A 24,768-nucleotide genomic window follows, 5' to 3' on the forward strand; every position below is an offset into this window, starting at 1 on the left:
AGGAACTTTAGAGGTTGTATACACATCTATTGAGATTATTTTCAGTAGCTGTAGCACAGTTAATAACTGGTCACTGCTGACTGAGATTTACACTAAATTCAGAAAGACCTTATGTTTTAAATACAAATATTTTTAAATACGTGGAGCACAAAAGACCTGCCTCCTCCTTACCTGACAAATTCAGAGCTATGAAGTTTAGGTTACAGACATAACAAAGATTTAGAAAACCGCAGCAAAATCACACCTATGTAGTTGGAAAAGCTTTTTTGGCATTTTTGCTAGGACTGTTGCTTCTTCCAAATATGGTTGCAGTAAAAGTTTTCAGGAAAGGCAAAGAAGTGATTTGGTAAGTCAACGGCTTCTTGAGCTTGCTGCCAGTTGTGGGTTTTACCAGGCCGGGCAGCCATGGACCGATGCAGAGGTCTTGCTGCCATCTCAGAGCGGTGTTGGACATACACACAAGAAAGTAGGATGCAGCAAATGAATCACAAATGGACTCCATATATGTTGGAAATCATGGAATACAACAAAATAATGACCAGCACTAAAGGTTGGCTGGTCTACGTGGGATAAGCATTACTCACGTCACTGTGGAGTAAGAAAGCGTGTAAGGGTTATGAAGATATTCATCCTAAACCTTAACTTGCAGCAAGAGAAATGGGAGTGTAATTAATTTTTTAATGGGGATAGGCCTTTCCATACTGACAATTCAAGACAGACTGTATTCATTAACAATTAACAGGAGCTGTGTAAGGCATTTGTTTTTATAAGATAGCAGCCAAAGGCTTCAAAAGGGTGGTGATCACACTGAGCTAGGTGACAATACATGCAGTCAAAAGCCCTGCTCCAAAGAGCTTACAGTCTTGGTCCTACTGAAAAGAGCATTAACCCCAATCCCTTGTGAACTGGGGGTGACAAATGAGGGTGGCAGTGGCGGGATGACCCATGGCGAGGCTCCTGCTGCAGTCTGGTGTCTGGTGCTTTACTCACGGTCAGGAAAGAGTGTGACCGACAGGTCCGGTGACAGGCAGGGGGTTGCCGTGCTTTGCCTCTGCAAAAAGAAAGGGCCCGATTCACTTTCAGCACGGTTTCCACATTGCTCCCAGCTTCTCCTTCCACTCTCCCTATAAAATCTCCTGCTTGGGTATAACTGTCTGAGGCAAGAGCTGCGCTACAGCGCTGGGGCCTGCGCTAGGGCCTAGTTTATAGTCTTCACTGCCTGTGCTTGTAGAAGGAGATGGAAGGGATGGTTCAGGAGATGCTGTGGGAGAGAAAAGAAACAGAATTAGAATGATCTTTGCTGCTGGTCAGTAGAGCAGTGCCCATATAAAATCAGCAAACCATCCTATGAACCAAGGAGCAGGAGCTTTGGAGTGGTGGGGGGAATCCAGCCCCAGTTCGGGCATATTCTTCCTTCTTGGGTTGTAAAGAGGCCTAGGGGGGTGCTGATAGACACACACCAGCTCTTCCCAGTATTTTGCCCTTGGGAAATGCTTGTACCCAGTTGCTTTTTATTCCTTACGCTCTTAGTCAGAAGAAAGCTCAACCTGCTGGCAACTAGACTTCATTTACAGAACTCAGTGTCTACATCATCATTGCTCTTAATTTCCCTTGCTGCAAGGTGGCTTTAAAAGAAAGAAGAGACAGAAAGCTAAAACACACAATACCTGCATTTATATGACCAAGAAGCAGAAAAATACACTATAAGAAGTGTATGAGCAAAACTTGCAAGAGGAAACTGTGTAAGACATTGTGATTACGTGGCAGCAGTAATTGTGAAACTGCAAATCATGTTCTGCTTTTTTTTTTTGCCTTTTTTTTTTTTTTAATAACATAGTTGCTACTACAGTGGATAAATGCCTTAACAAATAGCGATTGCCTGGCAGCAGTGTCTGGAGTTGTTGAAGATGGTCAGGTGTTCAGACTGTATGGTGTTGTGGCTGACAGCAACCAGGATGCTTTACTTAAGGAAACTCTTGCCACTAATAACTGTCTGTGCACCATTGTGGTATTCCCCAGTGCTGTCTACATTAATAGACACTCACCGTCACCACTATTGATTTTATTTATTTATTTGTTTGTTGGTTTGTTTGTTTGTTTGTTCTTGTGATGTTTAGTAGCATCTCAAAATCCCTTTGGCTCATGCTATTAATTGAAAATCTCAGCTTCTCTGTGGAGCATGTTTCCAGACTTCATGGTAAAGGACATCAGCAAGGGGGGATGTGAACTCAGATCTAAGTGTAATGCTTAAATATACAAATAAACTTAAACTTCATTTCCTTAACCATTTCTCCTATCCAGTCCCTTCATTCGGCTGACACTAGTAGCGTAAAAATGGACACATACGGTCTGGGACAGTGTGAATCACAGAGCTCATGCTGCTTGGGAGGACGTGTCCTGGCAGCGGTTCCAGGTTGAGGCTGGGAGGTCCGGACTGGTACTGGAGGTCGATGGTGGATCCTGCAGAGGAATTGGATAAGGACATCGTTCTTTGCACAGTTATCGAGAAGCCAGATGCTCTGGCACAAGCCTCTTTTTTCAGAGAATGCGGGAGACCTCTGTGGGTGGGGGTTAATGTCTTGGCTCCTCTTTGCTTCCTTCCTGCTCTCAGCCCTTTCGCTGTCCAGAGACAGCCCTCCCGGATGGCTGGGGTTTCAGCTAATAACCAACTGCGCTGTTCATCTCTGTGTGTGCTTTCCAATTACCGCTCATATCAGGGTTTCCCATATAGTTATGACTTTTGCATAGTGCTAGCAAAGAAATGTTGTCTCCCTGCAAACTGCATCAGTTTCGTAGGTTGCCAAAAAGTCAAGCTCCCAGTGGTGTGAAGCACACAGGGTGTACCTGCTTCTAAACTGTCCCTGGGTCAGATTTTCAGAGATAGATTGGAAGAGAACAGCTTGGGGATTGGACTTGAGTGAGAAGATCCCATGTTTGAGCTAAAATTCAACCTGAGCCTTCACTTCCTCTCCTCCCAGGACAGTGTTCTCCCTACCATACATCTGCCAGAGGACAGAAACCCTGGCAAGAAGCCCCATAATGGCTTCGAAATAAAAACAGCTCTGCTGTCCTTTCTCAGCAGGGTTCATACCTCCCAGCAGCATCTCCTGCAGCAAGCTGTCGATCCTCGCCACGCCAAAGAGCTTCACAAACTGGACCTGCTCTATCATCTGCCAGGTGATGCTCTGCAGCGGCGGCAGCAGGAGGAGGATGTCGCTGAACCGGCCTCGGGAGTCATACTGGCGGTCATTGATGTAGTCCTCCAGGTTGACTTGGACCTGGAATCGCATGTTCTTCACCTTCCCGGGCTCACTCAGGCCTTTGCAGTCTGGGGAGGGGTGGAAGAAATTAGGTTAGTTGATGGCCTTTGCAGCCAAAAAGTGTTACTCTGGCACTCGGGCTCTGTAGAGGAAAAAGGTTGAGACACAAGTGACTCGACAATTTCTCTCCGAGTGTACAAGTTTATCTGACAGATTTACATTAGGCTGTCACTACTTCATATCTTACATGAAATAAGCTATTTGAGGGGAAATAGTAAGAACTTGGTTCAGATGGATATATCTTGCTACTGCCATAAGTGAAGAGGAAGGATTTAAAAGCTGAACTGTATTTGTCCTTCTAGGTAAACAGCCTGGGATTTTCACCTGAAAGTTTTGAGTCCCAACTACTGCCACTAAATCCATGCAGGTTTAGAGTTTATCTGTTGTAAGCACATGAGCTCTAGCATCAGATTCTTCTCTGGATTTCCTGTCTTTGACCTGTGGTCAATCCATTTTCCATGCACAACCAGTCCAGTTTTGCTTAATCAAGTAAATTTTCAAGGGTAGGCTGAAGTGTCAGGATTTACAGCTTTCCTCTCCTGCTTTTCCTGCTATCTAAAATTGAGATTTCTGGCTCGCTGGACCATTTCCTTCAGTCTACAAAGAACCGCCAAGCAATACATTTTAGGGATCATCATGCCAAGAGATTAAATAGAGTAGTTAGCAAGTTATTGTATGTCAATGTGTAACTCCATGGACAAGCCTACTTGTTAGCATGAATGAATTTCACTTCTGTAGAACTTTGCACTTTTTCCTTTCAGATGAAATCACAGCTCATTGTTGCAATGATCTAAAGCTTCACTGAGATACTAATCAGCTGAGAAGGTAATTTGTCAGACTACTTTTGATTACACCCATCCTTACACACGTTTGCGGCAGGCTCTTTAGTAAGGCAAAGTTCATGATGTTTGTAAAACTCCTGTATCTCGATTTTAAATCAGAGAACACAGCAAAAAAATGATTAATGGGAGATGATACACTAATTTTCCATGCTAATAGATGCCGAAGACAAAAGGGTGTTGTTCTCAACTTGGTATTGTTTCCCATCTCTTCTCCAAGCTACAAGGCAATACACAATAAAGGGGTTCAAATGCGGTACCAAGGGCATCGTACCTGAGCTGGAATGAAAACCCCCATGTTGGAGGAATGAGAATATAGCAAAGGCTCAAAGCAAACTTCTCTTTGCCTCTGTGTGTTTCCCTGCTCCCCTCTCCACCCTGAGCTGCTCAGCCCTGCTCTCGGCCAGGACTGGCTGCCAGAAAGATCCATTAACAAACATCCTTGATATTTCTGGGTACTCAACACCCTGAACAGTCCAGCTGCCTGTGGTTTTTAAAACTCCTTTCTGAACTCTGATGGATGCTTCAAGCTGCTGCTCAATTGATTCGCCTAGCTTATGCATAATTCAATATAAGCATATGTATCCTCAGTAGGCATCTCTTTCATTTCAGATTGATGGGCTTTCCTAAAGCCACCCTACAGAAGCAGAAAAACTCCTCTAAGGTCTGCTGAGACTTGCACATTGGTCTGGCTGGTGTTACTACTAGCTAAACAGTAAAGTGTTTGGGAAGAGGCCATTTCCAACATGTCCTCACTGCACTGCTAAATATTGCTCATCACAGCAGAGACAGAGTGAAATACAGAGCTGCTGCCAAGGGGTTTTCCTGGTTATCAGAGAGTCCTCAACCTCCCTGGGCTTCACAGCCTGTACCTCTGGCAGCTTCCCCCACTACTTCTGCTGCCTCCTAATATCACTTTCTTTGCAAGTGTGCTTTTCAGGGCACTCTGGGGGAGAAAGGAATGTAGCTCAGAACCAACAAGAGCAGTGTTTTACTGAAATGCCATGAAAGATGTTTCCCTGCCCAGATATTGTGCTCCACACTGATGGGTGAAACAGTAACTCCCTGCATTGTGTCTGTGGCACCCAACGCACTCCAATCCATAGGGTTAAGCTCTGTGGAGCTCCTGCTTCACCCAAGAGGCAAGAAAGCAGTTCAGGGATTTTCCTTTACTCTGCCGAACAGATCACTAACCTTGATGTGATTCTGAAGTTAGACATTACATTTAGGATTGCAAAAGCAGGAGGAAGAGCTGCATTTCCCCACCTGTTGCCCCATTTCCTGTATCTTTCTGTAACACCGCAACTCCTTCTCAAGCTTGCCCTAGCAAGCAGGAAGGACGCTCACCTGGATCGAAGAAGATGATGGCTTTAAGGCAAGCATACTCGTTGTCATCGATCTGGATGTCCCGCAAGGGCTTCACCAGCTCATCCAAGATCCTGGTGGCCACGCGAGCGATTTCCAGCTCCGGGCAGTGCATGGGGATGATGAAGTCATTCCCTGGGGAGACGAGAAATCCAGATTTGGACATTTGCTCCAGCTCTGCAGACATGGCCTCACCCAAAAGTTACCCAGACCCCCATTGCCAGGTAGTCCCACTGCCCACGCACAGCAGATTTCCAGTATGCAGCTTCCTACGCAGATTGATGGAGAAGCAAGCCATGGATGTGATTCTTTGGTCCTTAATTATCTATTTTGCACATGTCGGTGCAGTCACACCATACACAAAGCCTGCTCCATCTTCTGCTCTGATTTACCCTCTGTTATACCTAGCATCTGTTTGCAAGTGGTGTTGTATCTTTATTTTTGGTGCATTTTTTTAAACAATATTCTCCCTCCCACTCTTGCGTTAACATGTTGCTGTCAAGGGCAGTATTCTCCTTTTCCCAAGAATAATCCCATCTGTATTTTTGGTGGCAGAGAGTTATGAAAAGGCTACTTATTCCCACTATAATTTTTAATAGGCTTGTGTGCTAAATTTTTCAGCACCAATACCCAAATAGCTCACTGCCTGGACTCCGGCAATTTGTTAAAAAAAAAAAAAAAAAAAGCAAAACAGTTTGAGATCCCACTTAATATTGGGGTTCTCTCAGCCACAATTTCATGTGTGCAAATTATAAAAGCAGGAATGCTTTCACTACTTTACCTAGTAATAGAAAATCAGTGTACGGTATGGATCGCTTGGCTACCCCCAGGAGCAGGTGTTCCCCTGCGTGGGCTCTGAGCAAGGCGACCTGGAGGTGGCACAGAAGACAGAAACGGCATTAAGTTTTAGAAGCAGAGAGCAGAATGGTGAGCTGTTGCTGTTCAGAGTCAGCCATATTCGGTATTTATTTAGACATGTCAGTTCTACAGATTAAGAGCTAGAAATTACTAGGAAATCTTCACTTTCCAGAAGTGCTAGAAATTATTGGGATATCTTCACTTTTCAGAAGTGCTACGTTCACGACAAATAAAAAGTTTTCAGCTGAAAGGGCAAAGAAGAGTTTGGTTTATTGGAGTTATTATGAAATAAATGGTTTTTATATTCATCCTCCAGGTTTCAATAAAGGGAACACCTTTTTGTCTGGGTCCATGTGCATCCTGGAGTGATCAGCTCTATATTTTGGGGCATTTTGGCTACTGGACTCATTGTTAATCACCCCCTTGTCCATTATTCTTCTTCCTCTCCTGCAAGTTTATTGCTCTCTGCAGGGTGGAAGGTAGGGCTGGGAATTTGTGTGGAAGGCAGTAGATGTGCAGGGGCAAGGCATTTGCACGTTACCTGGTCGTCCAGCGGCAGCTCACAAAACGCCGGGATGTATTTTGCCCATTCGACCAGCACCAGGAGCTGCTGTTTCATGGACTCGCACACGTCGTTGATTGTCGCAACCTTCTTCATGGCAATGTCCGCGCTGTGCACCGGGCTCAGCGACGCGTACTGAAAGAGAAGCAACCCCGTTTAGCGCTGGGACCACGATCAGCATGATTTTCCCAACCGAGCATCCATTCCAATGCTCTTAACCACATCCTCCCTCAACAGCAGCCATCCACGGATAACGTGGGGAGCATTCCCGGACAAAAACCTCATCAGGCCGTTGACCAGAGGCTTGCAGCTGGGGCTGCTCATTTATTCCCCAGCCCAGAGCGAAGCCTCCACGAGGTGGTGCTCGGTCCCAGCAGACATCCGCCCTCCGCCTCCTTCCCCCTGGCTGCCTCAGGACAAAATTTGCTTCATGTTCCTACTACAGTAGCCAGCAAATATGGGGCTCAGCTTTACTGCAAGCCAGCAAATTGCATGAAATGCATCCAGCTTTTCCCCCCAAGGTGGCTGTCTAGGACACAAAACATCCATTTTGCTCTCTAAAATGCTGCAAGGAGGGGAGAGGGTTAAAATGTAATAATTTTTGCGAAGAAAGCGTGTTGCATGTAACATGTAACATCTGGACCATATGTCTCAGTGGAGAAAGGCTATTTGCATGAGAATTTAAAGGACACGCAGGGTGAGATTCATTGTGGAACGTGAAGTAAGAAAGCTATCAGCGTTAGTTTAGGCCCAGCGGTTTTATTAGCTTTATTTTTCTCCCCTAAAATTTTTGTCCTGGCAAAAAAAAAAAAAAAAAAAAAAAGTAGAAATGAAAGATATAATTGACCATGATGGGAACGTTGTGTTCAGACCAGGGCACATGAGGAGGGCTAAACTTCTGCACGGGATGCGGGGAGTTTTCAGGGGGGTGGCAATAATTTGGGTGGGGGGCAGAGGGGACCTGGGCTCTGCAGCACCCCTCAGCCCTTGGAATTTCAGTTCTGCATCTCACACCCCAAAGACCCCACCTGCTTCTTTCAGGACAAGCTGTCTTGAGAAAACGCTGAGGATTTTTGCTGCCTGATTTTGGGTATCTTTAACGCATTTTCTTCCCTCTGGCTCTGTGCAAGAGAGAGCCAAAGGAGGAAAACCTGGCGGGTTTTAGCGAGTTCCTAAGCCGGGAGGAATAGCCGAAGGCCATATACTTATCTAAGGAGCTGAACCCAAGTTTCATACCTGCTGCGCCATGGCCTCGGCCTGGGTGAGCACGTTGATGGACAGCGAGCCGTTGTCCTCGTAGCTGCTCCGGCGGATGCTGATCCTGTCCCGCTCGTTCTGCACGGCTGAAACGAGAGCGCACAGCGCCGCTGTTAGCTGGCAGACCCCGCACGACTGACCGCAGGGTTGATAGGGCTCAAGGGAAGCTGGGGCTTTTGGGATGTCTGCTCCCAAGCCTCATCTCATCTCACGGCGTTGGAAAAGTCGTTCTCTGATCCCACCTCACAGCCTCCGTGTCCCCTGTCCCTGAGGCTTCACAGGTGGGGGTCCTCAGGGAACATCACTGCTGCTCACGGGGAGCAGGAACAGTCACTTTGTTAAAGCAGCTTAAAAGAAAGAAAGCTTCAACCCACTGGCACCCCCTTAGTATCATCCCTTGTTCCTGAGACCCCCCAAGGAGCCCGTGCCTTACTGACAGTGATGCAGTGGGTTTTGGGCACCTTACAGTGATGCCGCAGAGAGAAGATCAGCCCCAGGGCTTTGCAAACAGAAAGGTACGGCTGTGCCACGCTGAATTAGAAAATAGGCTGATTTGGGGTTTAGGATTGTTCTACCCTTTAAATCACCCTTTCCCAGAAACACAAGCTGCATCCAGCTTCTTGCTCTGCCAGCCCTGCATGTGGGACATCAGGGATTCACTGCACATCAGCAGCTTCTTTTTGCACCATGCAACTGCTTCGCCTCTGCTGCAGCCATCGAGCAAAGCAGCAGCAAGGGAACGTGCAGGGTTTAGACTTAAAGCAGCCGTGGCTTCAGTGTTAGTTTCTCTCCTGAGCCCTGTTGGCTCCGTCCAGCAGCAAACAAGCCCCCAGGGGCTGGGGGATGGAGCCAGGACCTGGGCTTGGTGTTTTCCTGACAGCTCCTCCATCTCGGCCATGTACAGCTCCGAAAGGCGACTGCCATCGGGGCAGAGGGAGCGGGAAGATTGAGCATGTGGTGCTAATAGAGCACAGCCGTCCTTCTTCCTCCAGCAGTTCCAGGCTGCTTTTTTTTTTTAGGGGGAATGACTCAGGCTGAGCTGTCACAGCGCTCCTTACTGGGCTTTAACTCCTCGGACACCACCAACCAGTGCAGCATTTGTCTCAAAACTGCTGCAGATTTTTCCAGCAAAGATTTTTTAGCTTATTTCTTTTCAGATTCAGCAAAATCTGTCCCATTTGCCCACCCCTCTTTCAAAGAATTTGCCTCGATGCTGGGCCTTGCTTCAGAGCGAGAACCCTTCATTTCTCCGAGTTCCCAGAGGAGACGTGGGCACCCTTTCTCACACGGGGTGGGAAGGTGGCTGGTTTTATGGGCTTCTTTTGCCTGCTCAGGTCAAACCTCTTATCTCTTTTCCCAACTGGCCTCTGATGAGAGGCCAACAAAGTGAAAGGGCAGAAAACAGGCAACAGCGACAAGATCAATATTTCCCATTATTGGCAGAAGCGCGTTGTTTGTTTTCCAGGATTTGGGACACAGCCTTGCTGGCAGCCTGGGCCTGCTGGCGGCTGAACAGAGCGTGCTGGGCACGGGGCTGCTGGGATCAAAAGCCAAAGCCACTTTGGGGTTTTTCTTTCACCCCCTCCATGAAAGATTGAATGATGGGTACATTGATTTGGAAAAGGTGCGACGCACACTTATGTAGCAATGGAGCCTTTTCAGTCTACAGATACTTTCTGGAGGCAATTAAATATTGATTTAAACAAAAATATATATATATATATATTGTAGGTTAAGGTAGGAGGCTCCACTAACCTACCTGAGATATCAGCATGTGTTATCATAAGCATGGGGGCAGTGGAAGAAGGCACTCGGGCAGGGCTCCCCCCAAGTCTGAGGGTGGTTATAGGAAATACACGCGTTGCCTATGATTAATCTTCAGCACAGATTAATCCTTCACAGCTTTTCTCTGTCCACCAAAAAGCATCCAGCCTTGACCAGAAGCCAGCCCGCCTGCACATATGGCATCGCTGCCATCCTTGGAAAGTCCCTGCCCAGCCTTTCACGGCTGGCTTAGTAGCAGATGCTCTCTGGGGGCGAATGGGCTCTTTTATGCAATTCCAGAAAAGTTGCCAATTCTGCCTTTCTAATCAAACAACACACATTACACAGGTCCCACAAACCAGTCCTGGGCCCTGACAGACTCCTTTAAGAGTCTGCAGCCTGTTTTTCTCCTGGGTGCTTTTATGGCACATATTTGAGTGCTTCCCTCATGCCCTGATAAGCCCAATCTTCAAGTGTAAGTGGATGGCACCGGCCGACTTTCTCAAGGTGATTTGGGTGTTATCACTGAAAGTACCCAAGATGCTGTGGAATTAGATACAAAAGGGAGTTAATATTTTACCTGCCACAAAAATTGATCTGTTGCTGTGGGGTAATTATATTGCTATATTTATTGTGCTTGTAAAAGGGAAGGGGTAGGTCACCCATGGTGAGGCATCGCTGGTGCTGAGGGCGATCAGGCTCAGACATGATCGTGGCTGTGCAGTGAGTAACTTTAAGCAAATATGTAGGAAGAACTAAAACCCCAGTGCTGTCTCCCACTATTTCCAGAAGAAGAAGCTTTTCTCCCCCATCTTTTTTTTCTCTTCCCGTCCTTTGCCCAGTGCCCTGGTTTCCAAAGCCAGTACACCCGAGGGTCATGGTCAGGCTCCCAGCGGAGGGGCAATGCGCAGCCCGTGATGTCTGCGGTGTGCGCGGCTCTGGGCCCCAGCCCAAAATAGCTCAGGGGCCCCGCAAGGAGTCCAGAGCCATGCAACTGGGTGCCAGGGATGGGAAGGGCCACTGCAGCTCCGCGCAAGGGGACGTCAGCAGGAAAATGTCCCTGTGATACCGCTGGCCAGAGACAGCGTGTCCCCAGCCTGGACTTTTCCCCCAGGGAATTTAGAGGGAAGGCAGGACGATGCCCACAACTCTCTCCAGGGAATTTGACACGTCTCAGCTGTGGGAAGCAAATGGGAAAACAAACATCTCCTCCATCTGACATTTTAATATTCAGAGCAAGCCCGGTCCCTTTTGCCATGAGCGCATCGAGGATGACAGCGGGTGGGCTGTGGAGCTCGCTGCAGCTCTTGAGCAAACAGCAGTGTGTTTGTGGGATTGCAACAAGCCCGCATTTCCCAAACATTTTGTCCTTGTTACCTTGGCACATCGGTGCAGAGCATGTGACAAGGAACCTCCGGGGAATCCAATAAATACGAACAGAGGCATTGATTTGATGGGAACAGCACCAAACCAGTAACTTTCCATGGTAACTGCTGAGGTTAAAACCCTCCTTTGCCACCTGCCTACACGGGAGGTACCATTTCTATTATTAATCCGCTAAAAAAAAATAATCCTCATTCAGTGTTGATGGGATTGGAAGTGTATTAAATGAGATGTGCATGTGTGTGTGCACAAATGGAGAGCAGGAGGAGGAAGATGCAGTGCCCCAGCGTGGTGCTGGCACTCACCAGCTCTCACAGTGCTTCCATCTCCACTGACAGATTTACTCCTTCTTGCTGCTGAGTTAATTTATATGTACAAGTTTGTTTTTTTTTTTCCCTAGGCTATCTCTGATTTTGTAGGTGTGGTATATTTTATTTGCACGTAAAACCCAATGGTACATGCACATTTAATCCTTTCACGTGCTGTGGGCTGATTTATGACTATCGCAAAGTGGGGAAGATCCTTCAACCCTTCCATCTCCCTTTCCAGTAAACTGTGGTCCCAGACTGCTGCAAGCTGGCAGAAGAGATTCACAAAGAAAAGGCACGAAACAAGATAGAAGCCCTGTGAAACACTAATAAAACCACCCCATAAACCTATCCAATTTAACAAGAATAAATGAATAATAGCCTCTAGTCCTCCTATTGTGATGTGGCAGTGATACAATAATTCTTTTTACTTCTGCATAAATCTAAAGGATTTCATCTACATTCATAAATTACTTTAAAGGGGATGAGAGGTTAAATATTAACCTCTTTTTTTTCACCAGCAAACTGAATCCTGACAGTGCGGTGTTGGACATTTCAAAAGGCTTCAAGGTTATTAGGTGCCCAGCTCCATGTGAGCTGGTAGCCTGGCTCATTGGAAAAATCACACCCTGCTAATTTATTCAAGGTTAAACATGATCTCAATAAGATGCTAAAAATAGTCTCCTGTTGTATATTTTTTTGAGGGGTGGTTAGATATCAGACGCACTCCTCATTCACTGACACCGTAGTGACCAAAAACCTGTCCAGTAGCATTGTGCAAAACAATAGAAATCGAACCTTCTCCTGTGCAAAGAGAAAAAAGTAGAGAGAACAGACAGAAAAGTAAAAAAGAAGAATAAAGAAAAGAAAAAAACAACACCCAGCGCTGCCATTGTTACACATCAACCATCCTGTGGAACTGTCCCAGCCCTAATCACAAAACGAGACGAAGGGAGTGAATCTCCTGCAGAAACCCTTAACCGCAGTCATAGTCATAAGTCTTTTCCTCCTCATTTGTCTCAATTTAATGATTGGTTATTTATTAAAATGAATTATTAATATCAAAAATGTAATTACGATAGGAGTGTTTCTGAATGAGCTAATTTCTAGGAAATCTGGAGATGGGATTTTCCACAAGCCTCAAGTTTTGGCCCTTTTTGCTCCTGCTGGCTCCGATGGGACCTGGATCCCTTCTGGCACAACCAGTAGCTGGATGCTTTGGACATTCCTTCTCCAAGATTTCTCAGCGGAGGCGTAGGGTTCATGTGGGACATTCCTGGTCCTTTCCAAAAGCAGAATCAAATCCAGAGCATACAACCAGGACAATCTAAAGAACCCTATTGATGCTTTTCTTAATGAACTCTGCCCAGCTGCCCCAAACTTATGGTGAACATACAGCCTGGAAATACCATGCTCCCAGGACTAGCCCACAACGATACCTTCAGCCATGCACCTACATCACTGCCACTATAGAGAGCCGGTCTAAAGCTAGTTCAAGTTTTTGCATCATCCAGATTTTTCATTAGGCAGAAATTTCCATTCTGCCGGGCTGGTTAATATAGCCCCTCTCCTTCTCATATACATTAGAGAAGTTTCCAGCAGGGGAACAAAGAGAAAGAAAGATCCAAATGTGTCACGTTGTGTCTTACAACTCAGGAAGACCGGGGAAAAATAAAAAATAAAAAAATCTCAGAATCCAAATCTCCATTTTATCAGTTAGTTTTTCCAGGATGAGAACATTTGGGGAGCAGCAAGTTTTCCAACATTGCACATAAAGCCATCGAGCAGTGGGTCAGCAGGGTGCTGGTGGTGGGAACGGGTGAGGGTGACACAACCCCACTGGCCCCACCCCAGGTATATTGTCACGCACAGGCCAGGAAAATGATCATTTCCAGCTTCTCCCCCTCTACAGTGAATAAACAGTGTTGTTACCACACCCTGGAAAGTCTGATTGCTATTACACGGGCTGTTTGAAAAATGATGCGACAGAGAAAAAGTTTCAAGGTGCTGTGTGCCAGTGCTGGGACAACCTGACATAACAATCTGAGTGTGGATGTCACAACTCTGACATGAATTAGTGAATACCACTGGAAAAAGATTATGTACAAACATTTGTATCATCCTTATACTGCTCTATCCTAAGACGTGGCTTCTCTTTTTTCCCCCAATGCTTTGCAATACTGTTTAATATTAATCTAGAACCACCCTAAAGCAAATAACTGTGTTCTTTTTGTGCACACAATTGTGCAAGAAATATATTTTTTTTTCACAGTTCTGCACACATGTTTTGGATACAGCTCCGGTCAGCTAAGCTAATTTCTGCAAAGCAGTTGCTCAAGGTGCCTTAAAATCTTCTGTACCAAACACATGAGCAGTTTGCAAGCACACAACCTGACCATGCACTCATAAAAACGTTGCAAAGAATGTGGCTATGTGGAACTTGAAATGAGTCATCTTCCATCAAGCTGCAATCAATAATGGAGGAACGAGCCAAGGTTTTATAACTTTTACTATAAAACCAATAAAAATCATGCTTCAGCTGAAAGAAAGGAGCTGATAACCAGATTTCAGCTTTTCCAAGCTGTAGAGCATACCGCATTGGCAATTGGTTTTGTCTCCGTCTAAAACTCACCAGATCAGCTTTGGTTTGTTAATTTTACCATGATGGTTACGTTTTTTCCCTGATATTGTGTTTACTCCATTTCTCCTAAATTAAGCCAACAGACATTTTTGCTACATCCGTGAACTATGCCAAACTCCAAGACACCCTGTTCTCCAGAAAAACATATGTTCAGAGGTTTGGAAAGAGATTCTTTTCATCATTCATGAAATCTTATGGATTACCAGAAATAAGTGACAAATTTCTCCCTGGTTTCAGTGGAATTGTGATTTAACCCCTTAGGCGAGGGTTATTTAACTAGGTAGTATGGATTTTTACTGTCTAGTTTCTTCCTAGCTCCCTAATTCTTACACTGCTGGTGGGCTGGAAAACTGCCCAAGTGAAGAGTGAATTGTTGTAACCATCACCCAGCTACCTGCATGTCGGGGGGGGATGTTCCATCTGCCATGGGTTTGGCCCCCTACTTTGCTCAGTACTTAGCACAGTAGGTCAGTCTCTGCCAGGGAACCTTGGAGTAAATAAAAGAGTATCACCCATTCTCTCCCTCTGTGCAAACACCAAATGACCAGAAATCACAAGTGTTATGATATGTCCCGAACTTTTCCAGGAAAGGTGGTCGTAGGGAGCTAAGGAATAGGTTAACTGAAAGGTTTTTCCCCTCACTTAAGCATTAGGCATTATAACATCTAGTATTTCCTTTAGTGCATTGGAAAGACATTTCCTGATGGTCACTGGTATACCCAGATGTTCAACAACACTCCACCTAACTCTTACTACAGCCAGTGTGAATTGCACCAAAAGGCACCAGACAATATTGGGCTGGCCCATCAGTACTGGCACTGCTTGGCCCTGTAGTCATGCCATAGAGACCACGAGGACAGCACTACTGAAGGGGTTGACTCTGGCTCAGGTCCCATCTCGGGTGCATACGGGAGTAAGCTGCCTCCAGGAGTGCTGCCTGTGTGCCCTGTGCCATGGAGGAGCAGCTCTGGAGCTGCAAAGCATTGTGTTTGGGCTGAACCTCACTCTAGCGGTTGCACCGAGCTAGATCTCTAGATTCATCTAGTGGAGAAATGCCTCCTACAGGCAGTCCAGAGCCAGAATCTGTTTTTAGGTGCCCTGAAGTATTCCCTGAAGATGACAATCCCTTTCCCAGAATTAAAATATCCTGAAGAGACCAGCCTCCCAGGATGTGTGAATACTGGCACACGGCTGTAGCTGAAATTCCAATCTGAAGAGATGGGAATCAGGGTTTTCAGCTGCAACACGAAGATATCTCTCACTGAGACACACAAGCACCACTGTGGGCCAGGGCTGCTGCTGCTCTCTGCTATCCTCCGCAGTGGGAGTAGGGCCAGAAACAGCAGCAGGCAGTTTTAAACAGCCTCTTTGCACCTACCTTCCTTCTTCATGCCAGCTCTGAAGCACTTCTTCAGCCTGCAGTACCTGCACTGGTTCCTCTTGTCTTTGTCTATCACACACTGTCGGCTGAACCTGGGAAGAGATGGGAAAAGATGGAGCAACCAGGCTGGCTTGTACTCTGCTCCCCCCGAGCAGCCCCAAATACAGTCCCAGTCCTCTCTGGGCTATACAATGCTCGAGCCCAGGGAAGAGCCAAAGGGTTTGCAAGGAATTAATTGAATCAGAATTGGCTTGGCCCACTTCCTCATCCTCCCCACCTCCATCTGGGAGAGCAGCGATTTCAGACCACCCACCCTGTGAGGACTGTGAGGATTTTGGCTGTGAAAGCGTGACTGTGACTCAAGTTGTGCTGGAGCCTGGTGGTGCAGGGACTCTATCTCCTACTTTCAGATGGTTATTGGGTGTTTTTTGTTGAGGCTGGTTGGTCCCTCTTGTTAACACTGTCTTACTTTGCATAGAATAATTGTACTGTGGCCTACAAGTCCTTTTGTATCTATAGCCTAGGTTTGAAGCAAGTGGCTTCCCAATTCCCGTTAATTTCAACAGGAGATTTAGGAGCGTATGTGCTGTTCAAGGGGTGGCATATGTAGATTGGGCCATTCGTGTGGGTGAAACGATAGAAGAGGAATCTCCCAGGCAGAGAGGAGACAATGCAGGTTGCTCTGGGACCATCATTAGGCTGTAAAAGCTGAGGCACTTTCCCAGGCTGGTAAAAAGCCAAAGGTACAAAGGCCCGAAGACTTTCCAAGGAATTCATGTCTGCGATAAACAACAGAGCTCCGAGCTGGGCTAAATAGAGCACGGCTCACCAAATAAGGATTCCCAGACAGGCAAGCATTTACCGTTCGCTTGGCTTCGACCCTGCATATCCTCCCCAAACTGCCAAATATTGCAGTGATTCATCGATTCCTGGGGAGGGGCAACAGCTCCGCTCCCAGGAGAATAAGAGCCAAAATTTCAAAGAAATCAGTAGTAGCTGTTGCCTCCTCCTGCTGGGATCCCACAGTGCCTGGGATGGGCACTGTGCATGTGGACACTGATATCAGACTGGGTGTCTTTTGTGGCTGGTGTGTCCAAGGGTGATAAGTACCCCAAGAGCATTTTGAAAAAGGAGGGTGACTCGCGTTGCAAAAATGTGGAATGCCTGGGAGGAAGAACCCTGGAACAGAAAGAAAACTTCCAGGTTTTAATTAGAGATGAAAAGGTTGAGGGTGGATCATTGTGTGTTTTTGTTTTTGTTTTTTTTTCCCTTTTCCTCTGTTAAAATAAACACCATTTTTCTAAGGTCAACCAAGATATAGTTTTAGATATATAAATTTATAATTTATAATGTCCTCCTGGTAAAAAAAAAAATACATATATATATATACCTGTGTGCCAAAGTGGCTGTGAATCACCTCTGGTCCATGCTACATTCTCAGAATGATTGTAAAATAATCAGTGATATGTCAGTGTACATAGTTAAATGTGTTTGAAATAAAAAATGGAGAAGCTGTGGGGGAGGTAGCGGCTCTGGGAGTGACACGTTCTAAGATATTTCTTGCTTTCATGTTGAGTGTCACTAGGAAAATCAAGACCATTTTGAGAAGAAATCTCTCAAGTTTTGGTCCTTTGCCAGCACATCTTTCCCTTGCTGGGCTGTGACGAGGTTGCAGTGTCACTCCACACCTGGAAGCTGTACTTGGGTTTTACACACACCAGTTAAACCTCAGGACTATGTTTCCCCTGATTCATAGCATGAGGAAAGCAGTGACAGTGAGCTCACAAAATGGATTGTGCAGTGTCACAAAAGGTGTCGGCATCTAAGATGAGACAGGGCTTAGCTCCCTGTCTTCTGGCCAAAGGCTAAGCTGCAGTATTAATGCTTGCATTCATGGCATGGTGATTCAGCTTCTGGGACAGGAGCCCCATTGTACAACCTGATCTTCACCCCAATTTATTTACAGTGTCAATAAATTGTAGTTATTTATCACAGAGAGGGCAGGTACCTGCAGGAATAGACGTGGTTCTTGCGGACACTCCTCCTGAAGAAACCTTTGCAGCCATCGCAGCTGGACGCCCCGTAGTGTTTGCCGGTCGCCCGGTCCCCGCAGATGGAGCAGAGGGAGCCGATGCCATTGGCGAGCACGTTGGTGTTTGCTGATTCGGCTGCGATGGTCTCTGCGGGCAGAGAACAGGGCCCATTAGACGTCTCTGTGGTGGAGACCAGAAGGAGCTGATAGCAGGTTGGTTTTTTCAAGCAGATTGTACACTCAGCCTGCCCTCCCCACATGTGTGCACACGTGCTGCTGGTAAAGCCTCCAGATCACAGCCCTGCTGTTCTCAGCCTCAGCTGAGCATAGCTCCCTAGGCTTTGCTTCTTAAACCAGTATTTACCTTCACCTCAGTGAACAGAGAGATTTCAGTGCACCTAACCCAGCTCACTCACAAGAACTGAATGATTACTACTACTTTTTCTTGACAAGTGCAGAGTATCCATAAAATATAGTGGAAAAAACATCATTAACGTGAATAAATAGAAAGCAGAGAAGAGACAGAAGAGACAGAAAGGATGAACTGCTTCATGCACAGGACAAGTGACAGAGAAGAAAAACACCTTGAGACCTCCTCTTGAGACCAGCTCAAGAGAAACAGCAGCTCCTACAAGGGGCACTTGGGTTCTCCTGAGTCTGGTTCCTTCTCCGATTTGCCCTCTGAAGGGTGCCATTACTTTCCACTGGATACGGAGGGGTGCAGGAAGATCCACCTTCTAAATTAGGCACCTAAAATTAGGTCGCATGAATGCCCACTGTCATGTCCCCTGTTTGCAGCCACTCATTTGGGGCAGGAATAGCTCTGCCCGGGCCATGTGTATACACCACTGAAAACTCCTCTTTAAACTTCTTCCTTGGCCTTAACCACCAGACTTGCTGCTCTCTTAATCCTCCTAATTTGAGGCACAGCTTGGGGAAAAAAAAAAAAAAAAGGAGACACATGAGAAGGCGCAGATGACAGTGTTTACATCTTGCTGAGAGGAGGAATGTTTGTGGAGTCTGTCCTGACCTGGGCACTCGCTGCAGGATGATTTATGAATTTATCACTCCTCTGGGAGCATGTTCTTTGCTCCAGAGGGGCCAATCTCGTGCTACAACGACCTAGGCAAAGGCTCTGGGATGAGACATGTCCCGCCTCACATTAGAGCTGGGCAGAAATGAGAACAGCTCAGCTGGTGTTGTATTGAGCAATGATAAAATGAGAGAATTGCTCAAACGGGAGGAACTGGCACCTGATCTGGGTAGTCTCGAGAAAGTTTTCTACTGCATAATGCATAAAAATAGCTTTGGGTCATCCTCACACAACACTTATATATACCCAGAGAGAGAATGTTATTTTTGTATGTGAACACACATCAAAAATTTCTAGGGAAAGTATTTGCTATGCAATGAAAATTGTAATCAAATGCCAAAAAAAAAAAAAAAAAAAAGCCAATAAAGCTTTAGTTTTTCAAAAACTGGAAAGTTTGTTAGCTATGGCTAAGGTAAAGACATTTTTAGCTAAGACTTGACAAATGTGAAGGTCAGGTCTCCTTTTGCCCCCTCAAAAAGATACTTCTCATCTTTATTTCAGCTTCTAACATAGGGATGAATAAGTAAGTAGGTTGTAGTGAGATGGGAGCATCATGAGAATAAAAAATGACAGCACTGAAATAATTCTTAGGTTGTAATGACAGAAATTGTGATTCACCTGCTCCCAAAATCCATGTAAGATGCTCCAGCTCTGACTTTTGTCAGTAGGCAAGTGGCACTTGGGCCCTTTGCAAAAATTGTCTGTGTCAGAGGTGCTTAATGGTAATTCAAATTGATTTTTATTTTTATTTTTATATTTATTTTAATTTTTATGTTGATTTGATAACTTTTTATTAAATAGACTGTACTAGGACACTCCTTCAAGGGTAACTGTGCTGCTAAACATTTTTGCGTCTGTTGCTCCATCTATTTTTTTGAAGGAACATACGAACACAAACAAATGCACTGAATGTGCTGGATTCCATTAAAAAATTGCACAACAAAAATGATGATAAGAAAGCCAATTTTATCCTTGCTCCACCCATGCTTTCTCTTCTGACTTCAGAATCAAGCCAAGGTCATACAATGTGGGTCTCCAATGGACTCTTCATTCTTCGACTGGGTCCAGATTGCAAAATGTTCCCTGATGCTGGAAAGCATTTACTCACCAAAGAAGTTTTTTTTTTTTTTTTTTTTTTTTTTTTTTTCCCTTACGTGAGTAAGACGTGTGAGGAACTATTTGTTAATGCAAGTAAGAAATTCATAATCTAGCTTTAAACCAAGTATTACAGGAGGCAAGACCATCAGCTCTGAGCACGTGAGAGCCCACGGAAGTTATCAAACCAAATTTTGCCCTCACTTTTACCCATGAAAGCACCATAGTAATAGTTCAGTCCCTGTTAGGTAGCCACATGTTCTGTTCAGCTGAGTTGGATGAGAATAGAAATTTTTAAAGATAAAGGAAAGCTTTAAGCCAGCATGCACGTTATTTACGATGATTAATTTTAATTACAAAATCCTGTCACCAGCTAATGATGAGTTCCAAATGAGAATTAACTCAGAAGAAAAGGCACAAACAAGATCGTATGCATCAGTTGATTTTTGGTGGGGCTTTCAAACCTACCCAGTATTTGGGGAATGTCTGGCTTTTTCCTGGTCTGATCACTACTAAGAAAGGCAGAGGAAAGCCAAGACCCCTGCTGGCACTGTTGTGTGCCTGTGAAATTAGCTGAAAACTGCAGACCATTTATTTCAGCCCTGCCTGACACAAGCCAATAACCTGCTCAGTGTTATTTAACACATTGTGCCTCTCTAGAGGGGTTGCTGCCTGGAGCTCAGCATCACACTGAGATGTTCAGATGAGTCTAGTCAGAGTACAGCTGGCTCACAATTGAAACAAGCTCACGACTGTCCTCGCCACCCAGGAGAGAGATGCTCAGAGACATGTATCAGTTATAGCTGTTAATCACCGTGGTATTACAGAAAAACAACTAATCCACGCCAACACAGTATCTCTGAAATTTCTGCTGGAGAGGCACAACTGATGATGTTCCCCCAGCAGATATTCATCTCAACATGGTTTGAATCCTGAGCTGAGCTGAAGACCTGTGGTTGTGGCCAGACTCCTCACTTGGATTGTCCCTGACGTTCATCAGATTTAAAACTTGGGGTTTCAAGTACATGTCTTTTTTGAGTTACGTATAAGCAGTGTGCAGTGCAGGAACCACAGCCTGCCTGGATGGTTGGACTTCATGATCTTAAGGGTCCTTTCCAACCTGACCAATTCAATGATTCTATCTATCATTCAAGCAATGATAAGAGCATCTCAGTGGCTTCATCACCTTTGGGGGCACCAAGCTCGCAAACAGAATGCATACAATTTTTTGTTACATACTGCCCCAGTATGTAGGTCATTACCAAACCAGGGTTGAAATGAGGATGCCAAGTTTTAGAAAGATACGAAATAACAGTGAGGATGGTCTCATGCTGCTGGGGAATGATATCTGGCTTTCATTCAGAGTTGGAGCTCTGCATGATACCTGACCCCTCAGAGCTCTTTGCTGCTTTTCCTTTCAGTTACGTTACTGGCTATTAAGCTCTTCAAGGTAATCCCTATCTCTTCTGAATGCACACTGTGAAGGAGAATTACCTTGCTGTACTTTCCAGATTTTGCTTACATGCACCCTGAAGTCCAAGTGAGTCTTGGCTCATATCTTGGATGCACATAATTTGCACCCTCCAATGGGCAAAATATCTTTGACGTTTTTTTTCACAGTTTGAGCTGGGCCAGGCTGCAGTGGAGTTGGGAATGTTTTTTTGCCAACATTGTGCCAAATTCTCAGGGAATAGCATGGTGCTTGAGTGCTGAGAAAGGAAAACGAGCACAACCATGGGGAGAAAGTGTTCACTGACACTTGACTAAAGAATTAGTGCAATATTTTAATATTACTTCATATTTTAAGCAAGATGACAACTCTGACAAGAGCGCAAGGAAATGGGTATTAGCAGCACATAAAAACCAAGTGAGAATACAGGTTGTAATGTCAGCCAAGGTAAAGGAAACAACTTTGTACCAAACGGGAAAATTTCTGCAGTTACAACACATATTTTATAAAGGGAAAAAGAAAGGATTAGCATTGATTTTCATTCACTTCCTTTTGCCTTCTTTCTGTTTAAAACAGTTTTTTAAACTCCCCCTCTGCTCCCACAAAGGACTCTATTCTTCATTTTGAATTAGTTAGTCTCAAAATGTTTGGCAAATTATGAGTAACTTAGAGGTGGAAAATACAAAATATATATCTAGGCAAATCTCAAAACTATAGCAGCTTCCTGAAGCAGAAAACTTAGCACCAGAACTGTTCCACATCATTAATCAACCTCAAAATTTTGATGAAATAATGTTCCAAAGAAGGAAAGAGTTGTTTTTAATGAAGAATTGCCTTATTTGAAAATATGTTCACTTTAACATTGCTTAGCATGTAAGAAACAGTTCCGATACTATTAAAATATATCCTGTCCATTTTTACGTACACAGCAAAACTACCACTAGATTTAATAAGGGAAATACAGAATAATCTCTCACAAAGAAAGATACCTCTCATAAGAAAGATATGGTTTAAAACAAACCAATATATTTAAAAAAAAATAACTAAAATTGATTTCAAACAATTAAAAATATTTCTGAAACCACAGAGTTTCTGTCAACTGCTATTTAAGGTTACCTACAGGAGATGACTTGGTTGGTTAGCAATATATTTCAATGCATGGACATTTGAGGTCTTTTTTAAAGTTATTTTTACAAACTGTAGGACACTTACCCAAGACAAACAAGCTAATTTCAAAACAGCTAGTTCCTGAGAGAACCAGTTACTCATTAACAGCTAGACAAATAACCCAAGACTGATCTAGATAAACTTCAGAAAAACTCAACCTGTCAGTTCCACTGAATGAAAAAAAAAAAAAAGAAATACATAAAGAGCTCCAAACAGGTTTTGGTACTGAATCTGAAAAAATTATATTGAATTTGGAGGAAATCTGTACCACTCCAAAAAGTAAAAATATCTAGTTTTTCAGCAATGAGTGATAAAATGAAATATTTTTGTTAAATAACATTTCTGGAGTAGAGTGTTGGTTGTAAAACTTCCTTCAAAAATAAGAAATAAGATCCAGTCTATCTGGATCTGGGAAAAAAAAAATTATTTAGGGGCAGAGAGAGCTTTTCCTGAAGTCAACTTTAAATTTAAATTTCTTCAGGCCTTTTAACTTTACTCGTCTCCTGACATATTCCATGTCCAACAATAATAAGTCTAAACATTTTATGTTATAGGCTATAGCCCTTCTGAAACTCTGATTTGTTTTGATGAGACATCTAATCAGAAAATGTGAAACTGAAAATCCCATCTCAATTTCACTAAGCTTCTTAACAAATTAAACGAAATGTTGCCAAAACTCTTCAAAGGCATTGCTAACATCAGGATTTCATTCAGTTACATGATTGGTTCTATGTTATATGGCTAAAGTGTCCTTTATATTTCAGGCAGTGAACAGTTAATGTCCCATAAAAGTGTTTGCTTTAAGTTAGAATACCTTTGACTATTCAAATCCCGAATATCACACAACACACTTTATTTCTGTGATCAAGCGGAAGTCTTTCTATATAAAACTTCATGACTCCTAGCCAAGTTCTTTATATGGCCTAAGGGCTTACGGACAATCTTGGTAGCGAGGAATAACAATAATAATAATAAAAAAGGCAAGTGATCACTTGCATATCGCTTCTCTATCTAAGTACCTAGGAACAACTTACATCAGACACATGGTGTATTGTGTGAGTTACAATGCAGGTGGCATTTTTTTCCAAGGATTAAATACGAACCTAAGTCATATTTGGGAATAAAACATAAATTTTAAGACAGAAATATTAATAATAACTCCTCACATAAGTCATACAGGAAGACAAATGCATGGTGTGCCATCAAGAGCTCTGCCAACATTTGCAATACCTTGTTGGCTCTTCAGGACATGATGCTCGGCACACCAAGGAAAGGAATAACCTAAAAAGGACCAGGAAGTGAAGGGGGCCCATTTCAGCCCAAATGTAACTGCAGATGCAAGAGAGGTTGGCAGGTCAGCTGCTTAAATATTACCCTTTCCACCCTTTGCCCCACACCTCCTACCTGTCTTTTCTAGGCGTTCAGCTTTTTAACAAAGGCAATAAAGGTTATTCAAGAGGAAGCGAACAGAAATCTCACCAGCGTTGTTCGGAAGCACCCGAAGGTTTTCAAATTCTAGCATGGTATAAGAGGAGTCCAAGGAGTCGACGTAATCTGGCATATCCATGTCCATGATGGACTGACAAAGCTTCATTATTACTTGTCAACTGCAAGGGAAGCGGCAAAAACAGCCCTGCTGTCAATCACGGCCAAGTTTTTCCTCCACAAAGAGACACCCCAGCCTTTGCACTGACAAATCATTACCCAGCTCTGCCCGCAGTCCCCTCCCCGTGCCAGGAGAGAAGGGACGAAGCCTTTCCTTCTCTCGCGCTCAGTCCCCTCCCTTCCCGGGGTGCATCTGTGCTCTCGGTCCTGATAATATGATGTAGATAAGGCCTAGACTCAAACAACTTGGATTGCATCTTTGGGTCAATACAGCCTGGTTTATGGCTGTTCCTGCACAAACATTTTGAAAAGGGCTGCAGAGAGGCGTTCACATATGCACTGCTCTTCCAGGGTGAAGTAGTGGTCATGTCAAATCATGCCCGTGCCTCGAAGGTGTCACCTTGCTTGGCTACCAGCCCTTGGGAAGAAGATCAAGTGATGTCACTTGAAGCTGGTGAAGACAATGAGTCAGTGTCACCACTGGCTAAAGACCATTAAGACAGGTCAGTGTTTAGAGCCTGAGGTACTGCCAGTAGGCACTAGTGGTGCCTCTTCGAACAACTGGAAGGGAAAAATGAGGTTTCGTTACAGCCGGTTTCATGCTTTCACCCTGCCCCACAGGTAGAGGTGAGGTAACTTCTCCCACTG

At 44.6% G+C, this 24,768-nt stretch overlaps 1 protein-coding gene across 3 annotated transcripts; it reads right to left on the reverse strand.

Annotated features, from left to right (window-relative positions):
* Positions 1-664: 664 nt before the first annotated feature.
* LOC121076587 (hepatocyte nuclear factor 4-beta-like) lies at positions 665-24,270 on the reverse strand. Of its 3 annotated transcripts, none has more exons than XM_040571042.1 (10): positions 23,995-24,270; positions 17,687-17,858; positions 15,676-15,770; positions 8,181-8,287; positions 6,924-7,079; positions 6,306-6,393; positions 5,507-5,659; positions 3,092-3,328; positions 2,347-2,460; positions 665-1,051 (listed from the first exon to the last, which is right to left on the reverse strand). In XM_040571042.1, exons 1-10 carry the CDS (start codon positions 24,107-24,109, stop codon positions 993-995), a joined length of 1,296 nt encoding a protein of 431 aa, XP_040426976.1. In that variant the 5' UTR covers positions 24,110-24,270; the 3' UTR covers positions 665-992. The 3 variants fall into 3 exon arrangements, with proteins under 3 accessions (XP_040426976.1, XP_040426977.1, XP_040426975.1); XM_040571043.1 differs by having other exon boundaries at positions 665-1,261; positions 17,687-17,891; XM_040571041.1 differs by having other exon boundaries at positions 665-1,261; positions 23,995-24,269.
* Between the last annotated feature and the right edge of the window lie 498 nt (positions 24,271-24,768).

Source organism: Cygnus olor, chromosome 12 (assembly GCF_009769625.2).
Source record: "Cygnus olor isolate bCygOlo1 chromosome 12, bCygOlo1.pri.v2, whole genome shotgun sequence".
NCBI lineage: Eukaryota > Metazoa > Chordata > Aves > Anseriformes > Anatidae > Cygnus > Cygnus olor.